This window comes from Myotis myotis, unplaced genomic scaffold (genome assembly GCF_014108235.1).
Source record: "Myotis myotis isolate mMyoMyo1 unplaced genomic scaffold, mMyoMyo1.p scaffold_m19_p_3, whole genome shotgun sequence".
In the NCBI taxonomy this organism is placed as follows: domain Eukaryota; kingdom Metazoa; phylum Chordata; class Mammalia; order Chiroptera; family Vespertilionidae; genus Myotis; species Myotis myotis.
The window spans coordinates 178,256,397-178,276,912 of NW_023416335.1; the positions used below are offsets into that span (position 1 = coordinate 178,256,397).

The 20,516-nt window shown below is 38.3% G+C and overlaps 1 protein-coding gene across 7 annotated transcripts in view; it reads left to right on the top strand.

The window, feature by feature from the left end:
- ITPR2 (inositol 1,4,5-trisphosphate receptor type 2) overlaps positions 1-20,516 on the top strand; it is a 421,971-nt gene that overhangs the window by 154,497 nt on the left and 246,958 nt on the right. For all 7 annotated transcript variants that reach the window (XM_036302046.1, XM_036302048.1, XM_036302047.1 and 4 more), the window contains 5 exons: positions 5,965-6,158; positions 10,794-10,923; positions 12,920-12,977; positions 14,583-14,748; positions 16,006-16,179. In XM_036302046.1, coding sequence (XP_036157939.1) covers positions 5,965-6,158; positions 10,794-10,923; positions 12,920-12,977; positions 14,583-14,748; positions 16,006-16,179 — 722 coding nt within the window. The remainder of the gene's footprint in view (positions 1-5,964; positions 6,159-10,793; positions 10,924-12,919; positions 12,978-14,582; positions 14,749-16,005; positions 16,180-20,516) is intronic.

The following is a 20,516-nucleotide window of genomic DNA, read 5'->3' on the forward strand; positions in this document are numbered from 1 at the left end:
AAGATGGGTAATAACACTACTGTATGTTAGTAACATGTTTTCAATAGGTTTTGCCTTTGTTCTATTTCTAAGCTCTTGGACAGTTGGAATCTGTAAATGGGTTATCAACACAATGTATTCAGTTAGTGTTTATTTGGAGTGAAGAAAATTAGGTGTCAAATTATCTACTTTATCCATTGTGTACTCTTTATAAACCGCTCCTCTGAAGGACTTTTCCTTTTAGAGGTGATACTGTGTGTCAGTCATCCATGGTGTAAAAAGCTATGAGCTGTGATTATGTTTTGGAACCGCATATATTCATTCATTAGTAAGGTGGTGATCACTACAATAGAATATAATGAAACTGAGAAGACTTGTTTTTCAGTGGTGTAGTGAAAGCATGCACATATTCTCCACTTTTTATTTTGAAATAATACTTTACAACTATGTGGCAGTTTTTATTTTTCATGTTTTGCACATCTTGTATAATTTTTTCCTCACAAGAAATTGGAACATATCTTATTAGGATTAAGATTCTGAACATTGGATGATGAAGTAATTAGAGGAAGGTCACACTACGGTAATCTAAATCCTTCACTCCATTCAAGACCTAGGTCAAAATTATATTTCCTCAGTGAATCTGCTCTTCACTTTCCTTATCCTAAGATAATTTTCCCAATTAAAGACAATTTCCTAAGTAATTTTGTGTACTGCCCACGCTATATTAGTTGTGTCTCATCTGCCTTATATTTGTTCTTAATCTCCTTTTTGGACATGTATTATGTTTTCCTAGCCATATTGTAAATTCTTCTACTTCTCTTATGTCCTTCCATCCCCTGTGCTCATGGTACAGAGCCAGATGAACAGGGCCTTCTTAATAAATGCTTTCTGAACAATGGATGCCCTTAAAATTAAATTGTATAATATAAACAAAATTCCACAAGTAGTGTGTGGCCCATTATATAATCATAACTGGTTGGATAAGATCACTTGGGAATAATGTGAGCAAATTGATTATATGATTAATAGTAACTCCACATTTTCAGTACAGATTGTTAATTGGAATATTTTCTTTCTGCATTTGGTAGGTTTTCCGAGTTCTAGTATGAAATCTTTAGAAACTTGTAAGTTGATGGTCTTTTAGTGAAGCAACAGGATGTGGGGGAAAAGATGTATGATAACATCGGTTGACTTTAATCTGAGGCTTTGTCACTTCTCCAACCCCCCTGCCCTGCTATGAAGGGTGTATGTGGCTTAGCAAAGTACATGGGATGCGATATGCACTTAATAAAGGCAGATTCATTGTTTAGCTTTACCTCATTGTTATATTTTATAGTGTTTTTCTTTTTAACAAGTAAGTTTTAAAGTAATATGAAATCATATATGTTTTTTGAAGAAATTTAGGGAAGTATAAAGGAAAGGAAGCAAGAACTCACCTTGATGAAAAATGACATGCCTATAATGTAATGACATTTAATTTTTATGCAAGCCTTATAAAAAAGTCATTCTCATTTTTATTAATTCATTTGTTAACCTAATCTTTTCCCTTTTTTTGTGTGTATGAATCTAACAAGCATTTATTGACTGTTGGATGTCAGACATATTCTAGCTGTTGGAGACAGCACTAAACCAGCCCTGTCTTCATGGTGCATCTGTTCTTTTTTGAGGGGGGAGACAATAAAACCATCAACAAATATAAAATATGATGTGTGACAGTGATAATGCCATGACTGAGATGTAAGGCAGGTGATGGCAGTCCTTTAGAGCGGGTGACATTGATCTGAGGAGGTGATATTGTACCAGCAATCAGAAAGGACTGAGGGAGCAAGCCCAGTGGCCAACTTGGGTAAGGTAACTCCAGGCAAAGAAATAATAGCAAGTTTATTCCAGGTCCAGCAGGTGGAGTAAAAACTCGATGGGGACTGGATCTTTAGCTCTGCAAAAACCCTGTGCTCTAACTTGGAAACTTGGAGTGCTGCTCGTCTGTTGTTCTTAGGGGGTTAAATTCTGATCTTCCATTTAATCCATGTTACCTTGTCCTCTGCTTACATTACTAGCTTAATTAAGGCTTGGATCTTGTGTTAATGCTTTTGTTTTCTTTGCATACAGAAAAGCTATTTTATAACCCAGACTCGTAATCACCTGGAGGAAGCACTGCTGCAGAGAATGTTCGAAACAGAGAACTCCAGTTCTAGAGCGTAGGCGTTTTCAAGCCAGCGGAGTTTAGAAGGAACTGCTCAGCAGGGCTAGGAAGTAGGAAGACTTCCTGAGTCATAGTTCTTTTTAAAAAATATATTTTTACTGATTTCAGAGAAGAAAGGAGAGGGAGAGAGAGACAGAAACATCAATGATGACAGAGAATCATTGATTGGTTGCCTTCTGCACACCCTATACTGGGGATCGAGCCTGCAACCCAGGCATGTACCCTGACAGGCTAATCGAACTGTGACCTCCTGGTTCACTGGTCGATGCTGAACCACTAAGCTATGCTGGCCAGGCTTGAGTCATATCTTTATGGTTTAACATCATTGTGTTTTAAATGAATTATTATAATAGCAGATGCATTTATTCAAATCCAACTGTAAAAAAATACATTTCAGGGAAATAAGAGTGGTTTTCAGATTATTTATACTTTGGCTTTTATCACTATAAGATTGAGCTGACTTTAGTAGTCATAGAACAATGAAACCACTATGAACAATTATTCACAGAATTCTTCTAATCAAAAAGCTATTTTCTCTTATGAGTGCTCAGAAGGTTGTCTCTTTATCTGAAATCTGAATAACTAGAAAATTCAAATTATCATTTTTATTCTCTGTGCTCATAGGAGGAAAGTATTTCTCATAGAAAGAGATAACAGTTAAAGATGACTTAAAATAAAACTACAATGGACATAAGGTAAATTTAAATCAAGTTAAGATCCTGTTAAATGTCTTATACCTCTATAAACCATATAACTGTTAACAGTTGTTTAATCCAATAGTGATCACTGGAAGTAAAATGACTATTGAGTAGAGAAAAGGTAAATTACGGTTAGTACAGCTTTAGTGTTATTTAAATTCCTTATTGCTTCCCACTTCTCTGGAATTGGTAATGTAAACTTGGCTCATTGGAACCATCAAAGAAACAGTGTATTCTCAATCTATTCCCAATCATCATTACTAATATGTACTTACTATATCTCTTGAGGGCTTTAGGATTAGTGAAAATATCTATATGATCATGTAACGGAAGAACTAAAAAGTCCATCTGCTTTTTTTCCCCAAGCAATTCCTTCATACTTTTTCTTAACAAAGATGACTTCCATATTTTCAAACCACTTCCATACACTTTATGCATAAATCCAAATTCTGGCTTCTGGGTTAGTATAAAAGACATAGAAAAGCTGAATTTCTAGGGTATAATTTGTCCAGAGGATTTATATTATAATACAGTAGCCGTTTTACTGAAAAATAATTATCGTTGAGAAGAGAACTAGTAAGGTTTTTTCTTTTGCAATGTTGATGTCTGATCATCTCTGACTTGGTCTAGAATTAGAAAATTTTCTGTAGAAAAATGTATATCAGAGCCTTGCCCGTCTGTGATTTATGTGGCGTTTGACTTATGTGTTTCAAGCTGTAGTCGTTCACAATTTAAGCACTTCTCACCACCAAGCAATGAGGAAATATAACATCTTTTAATTTGAGACCTCTGAGTTGGCCGTACATGGAGATGTCAGGGGAGTTTTGTGGTAGCCACATGCTCCAGGCATCTAAGCATGTGGTACAACAGGAATGAACCCTTCCATTTCATTGACAACATGTGTTACATATTATTATGTTTCTGGCCTCTAGTTTTTAATGTCTTGGTGACAGGATCTATATTGGGGAAAGGATTGTCTGGGCTAACTTTCTGTGTAATAATCGTTTGGATTAAATTGTTATTTTCCATGCAAATCTAAATAAGATGCAGACACTATGGGTGCCAAGGATTTCTGTGTGAAGCAGGGGTAAGAATAACAAAGGAGCCTGCTCTGCGTTAGTGGTGAGAAAGCATCTCTTGGAGGTGAACACATATACATACTCAAATTAGGTTTCGGATAAATGTGTTGGTTGAACATGGATGACCCCTATCCATTGCCAGCAACCAGATGTGCATCCCTGCAAATCCATGTAGCAAATGGGGTTGGCGCGGGGGGGGGGGGGGGATTTGGAAATACAGTACTCAATTTCTATGGTGGTTTGAGAGCCACAGACAAGGAAGTATTCTGCCTTGAGGTTATTCTGATAAAATAGGGCTGTCTGAAATTCTTTGTCTCAACCTTATCCAAACTTGGAAATTATTTTCCATATCTTCCATATTTTTTTGTTTCCCTGTCTCTCCCCACCACCCCATACCCGCCACTTTTTTTTTTTTTTTTTGCTTATGCAAGTAGCAGTGTAATAAAAGGTCCCAGACTCTCAGAATGAGACCCCATGTTACTTTATTCCTGGAAGATGCCAGCCTAGGAAAAAAAATGTTAACTTCTTTGCCTACTCAAAAATATGCTATTTGAACACTACCCTCTTTTATGTATACAGTGGGGCCTTGACTTAAGAGTTTAATTCGTTCCGAGACCGAGCTCGTTAAGGAGCTCGTTAACTCAAATTATTCTATCAACTCAATGCAAAAAATCTGCGGAGAGACAGCTGGTATCTCAAAAAGCTTGTTAGTCGGGACACTCGTAAGTCAAGGCCCCACTGTACTAATTTAAGTTCTGGATAAGATAATAAAGTTTAAAAGGCATTCCACCTTTCACAATGTGTAAATAATAGTGGTTACCAGTGGCTCAGTGGTAATTGTTGTCTATCTGCATGGGACCATCAAGATTCTTATGAGAAATCTTTTGAATATTTTCCTTTGCTTTGTTTGCCTTTTGATCCTGTAGGTATTCCCATAGTTTTTCATTCTTGACCTAGAGCTGATTCCATTGTATTTCCATTGTCCTTTTCTTGGTTTGCACCCTGAGACGCTCAGGGAAAGAAAAATTCTTGGCCAGATTCTTAGACCTTTGCTTGAGGCCAAGCTCCATGAACACCCATGAAGCAAAGACCACTGTGGTGAAGGGAAAGCACATAGTTGTCCTTCTGAATCCTGGCTGCTTGTTGTAGGAATTTAGAATGCGGAACAACAGTCAGTCTGGGGAATGTAAATTGTAGCTGGGTCAGGAGGATCCTTCCGTATAGCAGCTCCAGTGCGTGTAAGGGATGAGTCCACGTGTAATTTTATTGGAGGACAAATGAGTGAGAAGCCACACTCAGGAGAAGAGGCAGAAGGGGAGTGATCCCCTCACTGAAATGATCATGCTTCTCACTGATTTGTTTCCCTAATTGCCTCTAACAATTTGTTTCCCTAATTGCCTTTGTGGATTTTGAGTAATAGTTTTCTGTTCAGATAGGATGAAGGAAAGGGAACTATATTGGCTAACACATGCTTCCTCGCCAGATGGGACTTTTTCCTAAAATGAAGTTGGAACCATCCTCCCCATAAGCTCTGTTATAAGCCATATGAAAACAAAGCTAAGGAAGTCCTTGGTTTGAGGGTAGCATTAGGATACTAGTCACCATTTAAATGTTTTCGTGTCTCTTTATTGTGGAGATTAACAAACGTTCTGTTATGTTACTGTAAAAGTTAGAGCCCATCGGTGTGATTGTTGGTAGGAACTAACGTGTTACAGAAGGACCTGATTTGGATGTCCTTAGAATTGACAGCAACTCACTCTTGGTGCATCATCTGAAAGCATTTTCTGAGAAAATGAAACTTTCATTTTTAAAACCTGTCATTTTGAAATGTGTCTGCAATGCCTTAACTTTATCGGCAAGGAAAGAGCCACAGCAGTGCCGATGCTGCCTTTTCCTGTCCTTTATACTCTGCCTGTCCTGTCTTCAGTCTGGGTGTGACCAATCGGATATTACAGTTGTTTCTCTGGAGGTTGAGTGTGTTGACTTCAGGCCTCTTCTCATGCAGGAAACAATGTCATGAGAACCATCCATGGGGTGGGAGAGATGATGACCCAGATGGTGCTCAGTCGAGGCTCAATCTTCCCCATGAGTGTGCCTGATGTTCAGCCGAGTATCCATCCCAGCAAGCAAGGGAGCCCCGCCGAGCAGGAAGACGTGACCGTGATGGACACCAAGCTGAAGATTATTGAGATTTTGCAGGTATGTTGCATAATGAAAGCAAGGTGACCAATACCTAACTGTACTGATTCATTTAATTTCTTATACTTTTTGCTTCAAATCACTTTGTAAATACTCTGAAATGCTATGATCTAATTTTATTTTAAGATAATGACAAGCTTGGTAAGAAATCTCACACTGACACTATTTAATATATTAATTACATATTTTCATTAAATATATTAATGATGACATCTAGCAATATGGAGTGCTTTGAGAGGGATAAAACCTCTTTCCCATGTATTTTCTTGTTTAGTATTAACCCTAATTTACTTTTACCTTCATTTAAGATGGATTTCAGATCTGGCAAAATTAATGATTGAATTCCAGCCCTTTTTCTATTTTTTAATTGAGTTGGGCATGTGATTTCATGTATCCAAATTTGTCATTGTATCAAGAAACTCAAATATAATTTAATTTGTTATTAACAAAAATGTTGATAATTGGTTTTAATTGATTTTAGTATTTTATATGAATGATTATCTCTTTTTGTATTTTTGTTTCCAAGAAGCCAGGAATAACATGGGTATAACATATATAAAATCATATATATGCAATGCATATTTTTATATATAAATAAATATATATAAATGTATATAAATTAACCTAGCTGTATAAATTTTAAGGAGGTAAATTATCATTCTATTGGTTTAGTGAATAAATTTCCTATTATTAATAGCTATGACTTCTTTTTTTAAAAAATATATTTTATTGATTTTTACAGAGAGGAAGGGAGAGGGATAGAGAGTTAGAAACATCGATGAGAGAGAAACATCGATCAGCTGCCTCCTGCACACTCCCCACGGGGATGTGCCTGCAACCAAGGTACATGCCCTTGACCGGAATCGAACCTGGGACCCTTCAGTCCGCAGGCCAACGCTCTATCCGCTGAGCTAAACCGGTTAGGGCAATAGCTATGAATTCTTAACATTTTTTTTAAAGTTTGAAAAGTAATTTTATGATACTTCAATTATATGTGTATAGCATTTATTCCAGGTTTGGAGAATAAAGCCTGGAGTTTTCAAGGGTGTATTAAGATTCTGGATACAGTTTACTGTCTGCCATCATAATTTAAAGTAGACTGAGCTACCAGAAGTGGGTTAGTAGTCCAGGAAGGGCCTGTACATTTTTATTTAAAGTAATTAGATTTATAGTCACAAAAGGTTTTACAGTTCCTCCAGGAATTCAAAGGGCTGAGTCTGAGAAGTTTTGGCAGGCCTCCCAACACTGTGTTCATCAGTCTGCTCTGGTGTGGCTCAGTTGTTCGGGCATCGTCCCGGACACTGACGGTTGCCGGTTCTATTCCCAGTCAGGGCACATGCCTAGGTAGCGGCACCATCCCCAGTAGGGGGTGTGTAGGAAGCCACCCATAAGTGTTTCTCTCTCCCTCTCCCTTCCTCTCTCACTAAAAATCAATAAGCTATTTTTTAAAAAACCCCTTAGTCTTCCTGTTCTGAAACTGAGAAAGGTTACGATCCCCCAACCTGTGGACCAAATGAGCCCACAACCCCTAGTTCTGGTTGAACTTCTGGTCTCTGTTTTGTGTGTGTCTGTGTCTGTGTCTGATTCACCATGTCTGTGTTCCTAGGTGCTGTTCTTGAATGTGTTTCTTTCTTAGAACATCCTCTTAAAGAATGTCTTTGGGGCCATGCTCCTTATGCAAGTCCCCTGCTTTCTGCTGGCTCTCCCTCCTCACTCAGGGACTTCCTTTCTTTTCCCTATCACTTTACGCATCTCTCCTTTTTTGGTCTAATTTCTCTCTTATTTTATCTCTCTATCTATATATATATAAATGGCTAACATGCAGAGTGCCCCTGCGGGAGTTTGACTGGGAGACAGGTAGTTCTATTGCTCGTTATGATGTGCACTGACCACCAGGGGGCGGCACGGAATGAAGGAAGGCCCTGGCTGGTGGCCGGCAGCTGGCAGCCAGTAGCCGGGGAAGAGAGGCCCCAGCCAGCAGCCAGAAGGAAGGCCCCAGCTGGTAGCTGGAAGGCCCTTATTGGCCCTGATCACCGGCCAGGCCTAGGGATCCTACCCATGCACAAATTTCGCCCTCTCTCAACACTCTTTCTCTGTCTTTGTTTTCATTCTTCCCATCTTCCATTGGTTGCTCATAATTAAATATAGGATGGGGCAAAAGTAGGTTTACAGTTGTGAGTATGTGAAACACAGAGTCTATTCTTGTATTATTTATTCATTATTATTTTCTATGCAAATAGCTATAAACCTACCTTTTCCCAGCCCTGTATGTTAGAGGAAGATAATTTTTTTACATTGGTTATATTTATAATTTATAAAATACTAGAGGCCCAGTGCACAAAAATTTGTGCACTCAGGGGGGTCCCTCAGCCCGGCCTGTGCCCTCTCGCAGTCTGGGACCGCTTGGGGGATGATCACTGCTGGCTTAGGCCCGCTCCCCGGGGGATTGGGCCTAAGCTGGCAGTCAGACATCCCTCTGGCAGACCGGGAGCCCTCGGGGGATGTCCACTTGCCAGCGGGGAGCAGGCCTAAGCTGCAGTCGGACATCCTTAGCGCTGCTGAGGAGGCGGGAGAGGCTCCCACCACCACCGCTGTACTGGCAACCGTCAGCCTGGCTTGTGGCTGAGCGGAGCTTGCCCCTGTGGGAGCACACTGACCACCAGGGGGCAGCTCCTGCATTGAGCGTCTGGCCCCTTGTGGTCAGTGTGTGTCATAGTGACCAGTCATTCCCAGTCGTTCTGCTGTTAGGGTCAATTTGCATATTACCCTTTTATTATATAGGATAATTCTATGAAGTTTAGTAACTTCAACTAAAAATTAATTCATATTTTATGAATTGGTTCTTTGTATAGGTTTAAAATAAAAATGCTATTTTTTCTAAGCACTTGCACTCTCACTTCTGCTCCCACCATGCTGCTGAAAGCTGCCAACTCCGCTGACCCTTTCTCAGGCCTCGTTTCCCATGTTCCGTCTCCTGCTTTGAAAACCCTGTCAGGTAGAAGCGGTTCAGACAGTCTGTGCTGCAGTGCTCACCATGTGCTAATAAAAGAGTCTCTTTGGTGTTTGCTTTCCCCTCTAGAATATATGCTCTTCCAAGGCAGGTCTTATCTCTGTGGAACCCTGTCTGTACCCTTGGCACTTCCCTCGGCACCTCGCCTAACAAATGTTTGTTGAACTTAAGTGACCATAGCTGACATGGAGCATGTGTGCTGCCCGTAAGGGGCATAAAGGTCTAGGTGAAAGGGATTAGGAAGAGGGAGAGGGAGAGGGCGAGGGAGAGGAAAACAGAGGAAGAGGGAGAGGGAGGGGGGGAGAGATAAGAGGGAGAGAGAGATTGAGCTTCAATTTTGGACCTATAGGTGTAAATAAAGTGCTGGGTGAGCAAAAAGGAGAACACTTGATTTGGGCTGGGGAACCAAAGAAGGTTTTACTAAAATAAAGGAATTTAAACTGGGCCCTGGAGGGTATCTCACAAGCAGGTTATTGGTGAAGGAGGAGACTATTCAAGGTGTAAAGTGGACACAGAACAAATGTGGGAAGGCGAGAGAGAAACCAACCTGTGCTGTTGGAACAGAGAAGTGGGAGAGAGAGAAGGAGAGAACGGGGACAGGAGGAGGAAGGAGGGAGGAGTGCGGTGCAAGAGTGTCAGTGTGAAATAAGACGAGATGGTCGCACAAAATACCACGTTTTCTAAAATTGCTTGGCCATTGTTTACTGTCCACATGAGACTCGTGAGCGTGTAGGGGGCATGATGATAATTGTCCTGGGACAAAGGTTGTTCAGGGCCTAGGGCAGGCACACCGGCGTGGAAGGTAACTGTCTAGGACCACTTCTTTATTGTTTCCCTCCTCGACTCAGAAATTTATAGAACGTATTTTTCCTTCTCTGATCCCCACTGGATTCTACACGGCATGAGTTAGCCCCCGATAGTTTCCTGATTACGTTAGCAATGTGTATGTTTGTTTTCCCAACTCGCTCATTGGCTCCTGGAGGGCTGTGGGCCAAGTGTTTGCATTCTTCATAGTGCTGAGCACAGACAGGAACCTGATGGCACTTGGCTCCTGTCAGTGCGTCAGTAAGGAGAGCAAGGACAACAGCACACTCCCAAGGAAAACGAGCACCAGTGAGGCACATCCAAGGCATATGAGGATGCGCTGACTTCAGCTGCCCTGTAGAGCATAGGCCCAGGACTGACGGTGGGGCAGCAGTATCCACACTACTGCAGCTGAGACCTTGGCCTTCCTGTGCATGAATGAGGGTCACAGCGCCAGCATTCTCCTCCCAGACCCAATGGACACTCTGTGAAGTGCTCAGTGAGATGATGTCATCGTTACCGCTTCATCTAGACCCAGAGGATACCTCTACCTGAAATATTCAGAGAGTAATCATGGGAAGTTATATTTTCTTCTTTCAAAAACATGCTTTGGGATTTTATTGACATCGATTAATGAAAACACGTCACTCTTCTTAGTCTTATGGCTGATGAGCGTATGCAACTGAAGCCTTTACCAATAAACATCTAACTAGTTCATGTGATATGTTGGTAGTTATGTTCTTGGTGTTGTGTAATGAATTATATTTTTTAAACATTGTGCTCATCAAAGAAAATTACTTTGTTTTGAATGTTTCTTGTAGTTTATCCTGAGTGTCCGACTAGATTACAGGATCTCCTATATGCTGTCAATATATAAGAAGGAGTTCGGAGAGAGCAATGAGAACGCTGAAACGTCTGCCAATGGCTCTCCAGATACATTAATTCCAGCAGGTACCTCCTTTGTGACAGCTTTTACTATTTGCATTTTCTTTTCCCCAGTACTTGAAAGTACATTTCATATTTTAAAACACAGTAGTATTTCTATGAGACAAAATGTAGAAATAATACCCATAAAATGTAGAAATAATGTATGCAGACATGAAGGGACTGAGTGAGGCAGAACATTAAATAACTTGCCTCAAATGGGAGGGAGGATATTTACTGTTAGTTGGTGCTTGAATGGTTTCTTTTTTAATCTTTAGAGCACTGCCAGGCGGAGGTACTGTTTATTGTGCCATTTAACAGATATGAAAACCAAGGTCAGAGGGATTAAGTTGCTTGCTGAAGGTCATGAAAGTCATGGAGCAGGGATTCTCTCTGAAGTCCCTCCAACTCCACAGTCTGAATCTTTTAAGCATGATGCTATTTTGGTGAAAATCCAGGGGGAATTTTTTTGGGGGGGAGGGGGGCGGGGGGCCTGGATCAAAGAACAATACGAAATACAGCCATGGAGAGGAAAGCTGTTTTGTAGGAAGCCTGTGCACAACTCTTGAATTAGGAGATGGCATGTCCTAGTGGTGTGAATGTGTGACTGTGGGTTTTGCTTTCCATGTGTGTTGTTTTTCACTTCTCATGGTTACAAACTATTAGTGAATTTCATTTTCCACATTTAAACAGTATAAGAATAAAGCCAACCTGTCTCTTGAGTGGAGGGCCATAATGACTACAGAGCATAAAAATAATTGTGAAAATTTCCTGACTATAGAAAGTATTTTATGAAACCTAAGAAATATTAAATTGCCATTTTTCTGGATAGTGAACTATGTGTTAAAGAATCAGCCAGTTAACAGAATTCTTTTTCTGGGGACAGGGCTCGTATGCAGATATGAAACGTTCTTCTAACCACACCACTGACAACATCAGGAACCCTCCTCTTTGTACGTCAATCAATCTGACAGGAATGACTCAGTGATTTCCAGAGTTTAGTTACAATGGATGCTAGACCAAATGTTCCCCTGTCTGGCTCGGTCCCGCCCAAAAGGCAGCGTGCCTCTGCAGACGGGGAAGCTTGCCTAAGCGAGAAGTCACTGCTGGCACGTTTGCAGCAGTGTTGTTTTTACGCTTCCCAGAAGTGCAGAACCCCAAAGGACTGTTTCCAGGAATGGTGTGGCAGGACCAGAAAGCCTTGCTGGCGGTTGCATTGACAGTAGCATAAAACTGACTGGCTCTCCGAAGCCAGACTTCTGGAAGCAGGAGCGCTAAGTGTCAGTGAAGTGTGGGAGGGAAGGTCAGGGGGGCACCCCCAGGAAGCCAGTTGTCTCATTTACCTGATTTCTTCTGGCATTGGTTGTATTTGCAAGACAGAGCTTTCTGCGGGAGAATTCCTTTTCCCTGTTTATGTCTTGCTCTGCTTTCTTTTTATGCTTTGGAGATGAGAAATAAAGTGTGTACTTGTCATTTAAACATGTTATCTTAATCAAGGTATCTTCAAAATGTTAGTGATGGGGATGGGTGAGGAATCATGATTGGGTCATGTAAAAAAATTAAGCACTGTGTCCCAAGAGAAGAAGGGATGGGATTTGAGAAGTAAGCTTAGGTAAAAAGACCATGCTGTTTTGGATTACCATGTAAGTCACAAGGTTCGTTATAGGTATATTTTGATTCTTTCAAAAACATTATCCTTTCATGTCATCACCCATTTAAATGATGTATGTGTGTGTGTATGTTTAGTTGATGCACATATACATACACCTATATGGGTGAAGCAACTTTGTAAATGTCTTTCTGATCTTTTAAATATGTCTTTGATTATAGCAATATATGTTAAAAATGTAAAATTCACTTTAAAATATTGATATCTAAGGTGGAACTGTATTATAACTTTTAAAACCTTTGATTTATGGTAATATAAAGAAATTGAGACAGAATATTTTTAGCTATATCACTATACATATTGTGACTTAATTACACTAAGATAAATAATAGATTTTCCCATTTATCTTTGCAGCTATTGTTCCTGACATAGATGAAATTGCAGCTCAGGCAGAAACTATGTTTGCTGGAAGGTACAGTAACATTTGTGTATCTTTATCTTGTGACTAAAAATTTACTTAGAATTTTATTGATATTTTGTTATTGTTCACCTCCTGTATCTATTTAATTTTAGAGTATAATTTTTTTTGGCCAAAAAATGAAGCTGATAATTTACTGCAGAAGAGAAAGCATAACTTTTCTTTAGGGCAGGTAAAAAAAAAGCACAAGAGAACTGAGATCAGTGTATTTTCCTGAATTCTTTTCTTCTTTCCTCAAATAATGACAGCATACTAATGACCTTTAACTCCCCTGGTAAGAATATTGCTGCATCTTACAAAACATTCCTTCCATACAGCTGAGAAATTTGAGGCAAGAAAGTCACTTCTTTCCATGTCATCATTAACTTTATATCTGAGAAATACGGATATTCTCTGCCAATTGGAAATAGCCATGATCAAAGAAGTGAAATGCCTCTGGCATGACTGCCCAGTGGCCTTGCTCTTTGTTACTCTTAACTTGTTTCCTTCTTTTTCAGAAATGAAACTAATTTCAGTCTAAAAGGAAAGTAACATGTCTCAACTACAAATGACCGAGCTCCTAGCATTCATTTTTAGTACAGATTTGCCACGAGAGCTTAAACAAGTTTATATACTAAGCCTTTTTCTTGCATTTTCTTTGGTTAGGAAGACAAACAAGAATGAAAGATCAAGGGAACCAAAAAGGACTTTTATCTGTAGCAAACATTTGGCTTTGCTTTGGTTTTCTATTGTTTTGCCCATTTTTGTTGTTATCATGTGTGTTTTCCTATTCAAGTATTTCATTATTCTCGAGAAGGGAGAAGAATAAACCAGTGTCTGATTTTCACCTTAAAATAAGTGGACTTTTTATCCAGAGGAATCTTGCTCAGAGTCCAAATATTTGAAACACACAGAGCTGCTGAGGGGATGGTGGGATGCGTGTGCACATGCGTACTGCACCTCCTCAGCCCCAGCCCACCGGACACTCAGAGTTCTGTAGGCTCTAAGGCAGCGGTTCTCAACCTGTGGGTCGCGACCCCTGAAAATACATCCTGTATATCAGATATTTACATTACGATTCATAACAGTGGCAAAATTACAGTTACGAAGTAGCAACGAAAATAATTTTATGGTTGGGGCTCACCACAACATGAGGAACTGTATTAAAGGGTCGCGGCATTAGGAAGGTTGAGAACCACTGCAGGGAAGCCAATCCTTGGTGTACATCCAACCTAGTATGTCTTCTCAACAGACGCTTTGGGTTGATTCACATTCCTATCTTTTTTCTTTGCCTCCTTGACTAACCCATCCCGGTGTGCCTGGGAAACAGAGCAAACGCTTAAAGCCCCACAGCCTGGAAACCCCTCCGTCCTGGACACCAGGACTAGTGGGTCGCCCCTGCTTTCATGGACAGACACAGGCTGTTCGTTGTGCTTTGTTTCCTTCTCAGTCACATGAGAGAAGAAAAAGTAAAAATGCCTTCCTTTTTTCTTCCCAATTATTTTTTGGGGTGGGTGTGGGTGGGGGAGTACTATCTTGGAATGCATACACAGTTTTAACTACCTATGGGTAGGTTTGAAATAAACACAGTTTATTTTAGAATTATTTTTGGTTTTCTAGAAAGGAAAAAAATCCAGTTCAACTTGATGACGAAGGCGGCAGGACCTTTTTGCGGGTCCTCATCCATCTGATCATGCATGACTACCCTCCTCTGCTGTCAGGAGCTCTGCAGCTTCTGTTCAAGCACTTCAGCCAGAGATCGGAAGTTTTGCAGGCGTTCAAACAGGTGAGACTCCCAAAGCGCTGCTTCTAACACCCAACCTGACTCCTGGCTGCAGACTCAATGAGACTGTGCAGCTTTTCCGGGAGACACGTTCTGCTGTAAGGATAGATATGGCCTTGTCATAAGCCAAGGCGTGATCTATTTTATAAAGAGTGCCCACAGGTGATTTTAAGTTAATATCTTTTTTTTTTTTTTAAATATATTTTATTGATTTTTTACAGAGAGGAAGGGAGAGAGATAGAGAGTTAGAAACATTGATGAGAGAGAAACATCGACCAGCTGCCTCCTGCACACCTCCCACTGGGGATGTGCTCGCAACCCAGGTACATGCCCCTGACCGGAATCGAACCTGGGACCCTTCAGTCTGCAAGCCGACGCTCCATCCACTGAGCCAAACCGGTTTCGGCAAGTTAATATCTTTAATGTAAATGACAGGCACTATGATTTAGGAAGGCACCACTAGGGGATAATGCTGTATTAGGAATTTTGTTGCAGCTGCTGCTATGTTGACCTCAGATTTACTGATAAATTTAGGTAGGACAAGCAGTAGCACTGAAATATAATGTTATGTGATTGAAAAATGTTTACATCAAAAGAAAGAAATTATTGTGGCTCTAATCTTTTTCGTCATTTTTGAAGGGCATCGAATCTTGAGACTTAATGAGTAATACCTAAGTGCTTACATATGTTTCACTAATATATATTTTATTTATTAGAGCATTGGTCTTCATTAGGAAGCTTTACAAGAATATAAATTATTTTTTTCATTTTTAAAAAGTAATTATATAAATTGATATAATTGTGCATATATTTGTATGCCATATGATACATATAAGTTATGATAAAATAGAAGTTGATATCATGAGGTTTAGACGATATTGGTATGTCCTTCCACTTATTTTTATGTTTCTACTTCTTTTAAAACAGAGAGAGTCTCAGAAAAATTAACTTTCGCAGTGAAATTAGAGTTAGGGTATCTTTTATTTCAAATCACTTTTTAGCACTTAGAAGAACTTTGTTAGGGTTCATTCCTTTTACATATGTAATTCTTTATAACATGTGAATATACTGGATAGAGTTTACAGATACTTCCAGGTAAATTTTCCCAGTCAATATACATCTAAATATCAATAAATATTCCAGTAGTATTAATCTTCAACTGATAGATAAATATGTAAAAACTTGCAATTTTAGACGTAAATGAAATAGGAATACGAAAGTTCTTAAGTAAATTAAGGAATGAAATTCTTCTGTTTCCAGGTGCAATTGCTGGTGTCCAATCAAGATGTAGATAACTACAAGCAAATAAAGGCAGATCTAGACCAGCTTCGTCTAACTGTAGAAAAATCTGAGCTATGGGTTGAGAAGAGCAGCAGCTATGAGAATGGAGAAATGGGTGAAAACCAAGTGAAAGGTGGTGAAGAGCCAATTGAGGTTTGTTTTCAGTATCTATTTTGAAATAATTCAAATGATATCTTTTGAAACATAGGCCCCACAGTCAAAATTGTTTATAAAGAAATTTTTTTTCTGAGTAACAGAACATAAAATTTTCATTTGCCAAGTCAATTAACTGCTTTAACCTGCACTTTGGGTAATTCTTATCCATTGCTACCACTTCTTACCTCATCTGCCTACTTTTCCACTGAAAATCGTGTAATCCAGGAATCGGGACAATAGGAGGGAGTGAGATGGAGGAAAAAAAAGGAATGGGCTTTTAACCTAGACCTAAAAAAAAGGTGAACTTTTGTTGTCATCATTCACTGTGGCTATTTATTGCAACTTGTAAACCGTTCCTTTCATTATTGTGACAATAGTATCTAAACGGAAGGACAATATATGCTTTATTATCAACATGAAAACACCAAAAGTCTAGGTTTGATCTGAAGAGTAGTAAGATGATGATGGTAAGTCTCTGCTGTATTAGTTTTAGTTTTCAATGGAGTAATTAGTTGCTGTTTTCACATTTCACTAACTATGAAATAACCATTAAAATTTTAAAGCAGTATTTAAATGATAATTCTTAGATAGTAAGCCAGTGCCAATGTCATCATTGATGATATAGTAAATTTCTTAAAATGTCTGCATGGGCAGGTAGTTAGTCCCCACCAATTCATATATACCTACTACTAAGATTAGAATTTTTTTTTACTTCAAGTCACAGTGATGCTGTAAGTTCAAACTTGAACACAATCTTTTTATCTATTATTTCTTTCTTGCTTTCTTGCATTGGTTAGTGAGATTCTCCAGTACAATGTTAAATAGAAGTGGTGAGATTGGTCATTTTTGTCTTACTTCTCATTTTAAAGGTGATAATTTTAATATTCCACTACTGAACATAATGTTTATTTTACATTTTTTGAGGATACTCTATCAATTGAGGAAGTGTCCTTCTATTCCTAGTTGGCTAATTATTTTATTTTTTACCATGAATAATTATTGACTTTAATTAGATGTAGCTAATGCATCTATCAGTATTATTTTTCTTTAATCTACTAATTTTAATAACATGAATCACAAATACAGCTTCTATCAGAGTAAGCTTGCATTCTAGAATAAAGGCATCATGTTGATATTTTTTATGTTGCTAGATCTGGTTTGTTAATACTTTGTTTAGGATTTTACATCTATGTTGTCAGTAAGATTGGTCTGTAATTTTTCTTTCTTGTACTGTTCCTGCCAGGTTTAGACTAGTTCCATTGAACAAATAAGGTGCAAAATATTACCATTTTTTGTATGTAAGATTGGAATGATCTCTTCTGTGGATGTTTGGTTAAAATTGTCTGTAAATCTGCCTGGGTCTTGGATTTAGTTTGGAGATGATTTTAATTGCAGATTAATTATTTTTAATGCTTATAAATTCATTTAAATTTTCTGTTTTGGATCAGTGATATATTTTAAGTCACATGTTTTCAAATTTATTGCTATTATTTATTCATAGTCTTTCATTATCTTCTATATCTGTAGCTTCCTACCGCCTTTTCATTCTTCATATTATTTATTTTGTCTCCTTTCTTTTCTGTGCCTCAATTTTACCACAGTTATCTATTTTATTTATCTTGTTTAAAGAACCTGCTCTTGGCTTTGTTAAGCTTCTGGATTTGGTTGCTATTTTATTATGGTTATTCTACTATTCTCTAACCTTTTATGTTGGCATGCTTTTCAGACTTTAAAACAATTTAATGGTATATTTTTCCTTTAAGAAGTTGCCTTCCACAAATTTTGACAAATGGTATTTTTATTATTGTTCAGCATTAAATATTTAAACATTTCCATTATGCTTTCTTCTTTGGCCCAGAATCACTTGGAAGTGAATTTAAAATTTTCCAAATGTATAGGTAAATTTTTTTTTGTTTGGTATTGAATTCTTAATTAATGGTGGCAAGAAAATCTGGTTATGATGATATCAGTTCTCCAAAATTTTTTGAGACTTGCTTTTGGCCCATTATACCATTAAGTTTTGTAAATGTTCTATGTGGCTTGAGAAGGAATGAGTGCAGGATTCCTTATATATTGGTGCTTAAATCATCTGTCTACTTACTACTATTTTTGTTTTCTTAACATATCAGTTACTGAGATTTACTGATATTTTCTACTACAATGGTAGGTTTATAAAATTTCTCTTGTAGTTCTATTGATTTTTATTTTATATGTATTAAAAGGCTATTTTATTAGATGCGATATATTTTGTTAGATGCTATATATTTCACATTATGTTTTACTAGGAACAAAACACTTTCATCAGTTGAGAATTCTTTGACTTCTGGTTATAGTAATGCATGTTTTCTGGCTTTTTGTTGCTTCTGTTGAGAAGTTTGCTGTCTGTAGACTAGTGTCTTGCTTTAATTCTGAAACTCTAACTAAATGTATGTTAAACCTTGTTATTGCCTCCAGATCTACTAGTTTCCTTTTTATATTTCCCTTACATGGGACTTTGTGCTGAATTTGAAAAATTTCTTTAGAGTCATATGAATCTACTTAGATATGTCTTATTGGCCAATTACTCCACCTATTGACTTTTAAGTTCCAGCAATTATATTTTTCATACGTGAAATAATGTTTTTTTCAAATATATTTGGTCATTTACAATCACATTTTGTTGCTTGCTATTTTTGTGATTACATAAGGATCTTTTATAGCCTGTATGTAATAATTCCATGATCTAAATTATTTGAGAGTTTCTTATGACTCTCACTTCATTATATTTTTGGTCATCTTTGAAATGAGCTTATATATATATTTTTTAAAATAGAATTTATTTTCAGATTTAGAAAAAAACTTGTATAGAAAATACAGAACTTCCCCATATATTAATGATTCTCCCCATTTCCTCTGTTATTAATGTACCTAGGTTTGGCATATTTGTTACAATTGATGAGCCAATATCGACACATTATTATTAAAGTCCATAGTTTACTTTAGATTTACTCTTTGTGTTGTACAATTGTATGGCTTCTAACAAATACATGTCATTTATCCACCATTACAGTGTTAGACTGCCCTGAAAGTCTGCTCTGCTCTTCCATTTGTCCTTCCTCATGAACCCTTGGCAACCACTGATATATTTAAAAAAAAAATAAAAAATATATATATATATATATATATATATATATATATATATATATATTGATTTCAGAGAGGAAGGGAGAGGAAGAGAGAGATAGAAACATCAATGATGAGAGAGAATCATTGATCAGCTGCCTCCTGCACAACCCCCCCACTGGGGTCAAGCCCGCAATCCAGGCATGTGCCCTTGACCAGAATTGAACCTGGGACCCTGAGTCCACAGGCTGATGCTCTATCTACTGAGCCAGACCAGCTAGGGCACCACTGATAATTTTTAGTCCCGTTGTAGTTATGCCTTCTCCAGAATTTCATATAGTTGCAGTCATACCGTATATAGCTTTTTGCAGACTGGCTTTTTTCATTTACTAATAGACATTTGAGGTTCTTCCATGTCCTTTTAACACAGGGATGGGGAACATATGGCCTGTGGGCCATATAAGGCCTGCAAAATCATTTGGTCTGGCCCTGCCACGGCATTAGGGGTGAGTTAATTAAATGTTTGACCAAATATAGCAGGCTGATTTTTAAGTTGATAATTTTGTATTGCCCTGCGAATGATGTTATAAGTATTCAAATGGCCCTTGGCGGAAAACAAGGTTCCCCACCCCTGTTTTATAACTGGCTAGTTCATTTTTCTCTTTTTCTTTTTTATCACTGAAAAAACTCCCTTGTCTGGATGTACTACAGTTTGTTTATCCATTTATCTATTGAAGGGCATCTTGGTTGCTTCCAATTTTGAGTAAAGCAGCTCTAAACATTTGAGTAGATATTGAGCTCCTATCTTTGACTTCAGACCTGGAGGTTGAAATCTGGCATGCTTTTCTCCTTAGAGTATCTGTGATGGCCTATGGCTGTGGCCAGGGGGCACTGCTAGCCTGAGACCAAGTCAGAAGGCAGTGGTCTGGGTGAGCGTCTCAAATTTGACACTTGCTCAGAGTAAACTTACTCTCTGGCTTACAGAGCTAGTAGTATTGACATTTGCCTTCAGGGAAACTTATGTTACCTTGCAGCTTGGACCTCTCTGATCTGGCTTCAGGTTACATTTTTTTTTTCCTTTGTAGATGGAGGGTGGGCTCTTTTGGGGTCATCCTTTATTTTCTGTGAATCTAGAAATGTACTTAAAATAGGTTATATATCTAGGATCTAGTTGTTTTGTAATAGAGGGCCATTTGCAGGTTAAAGTTCGCTATTATTGCAGAAGTCCTTGG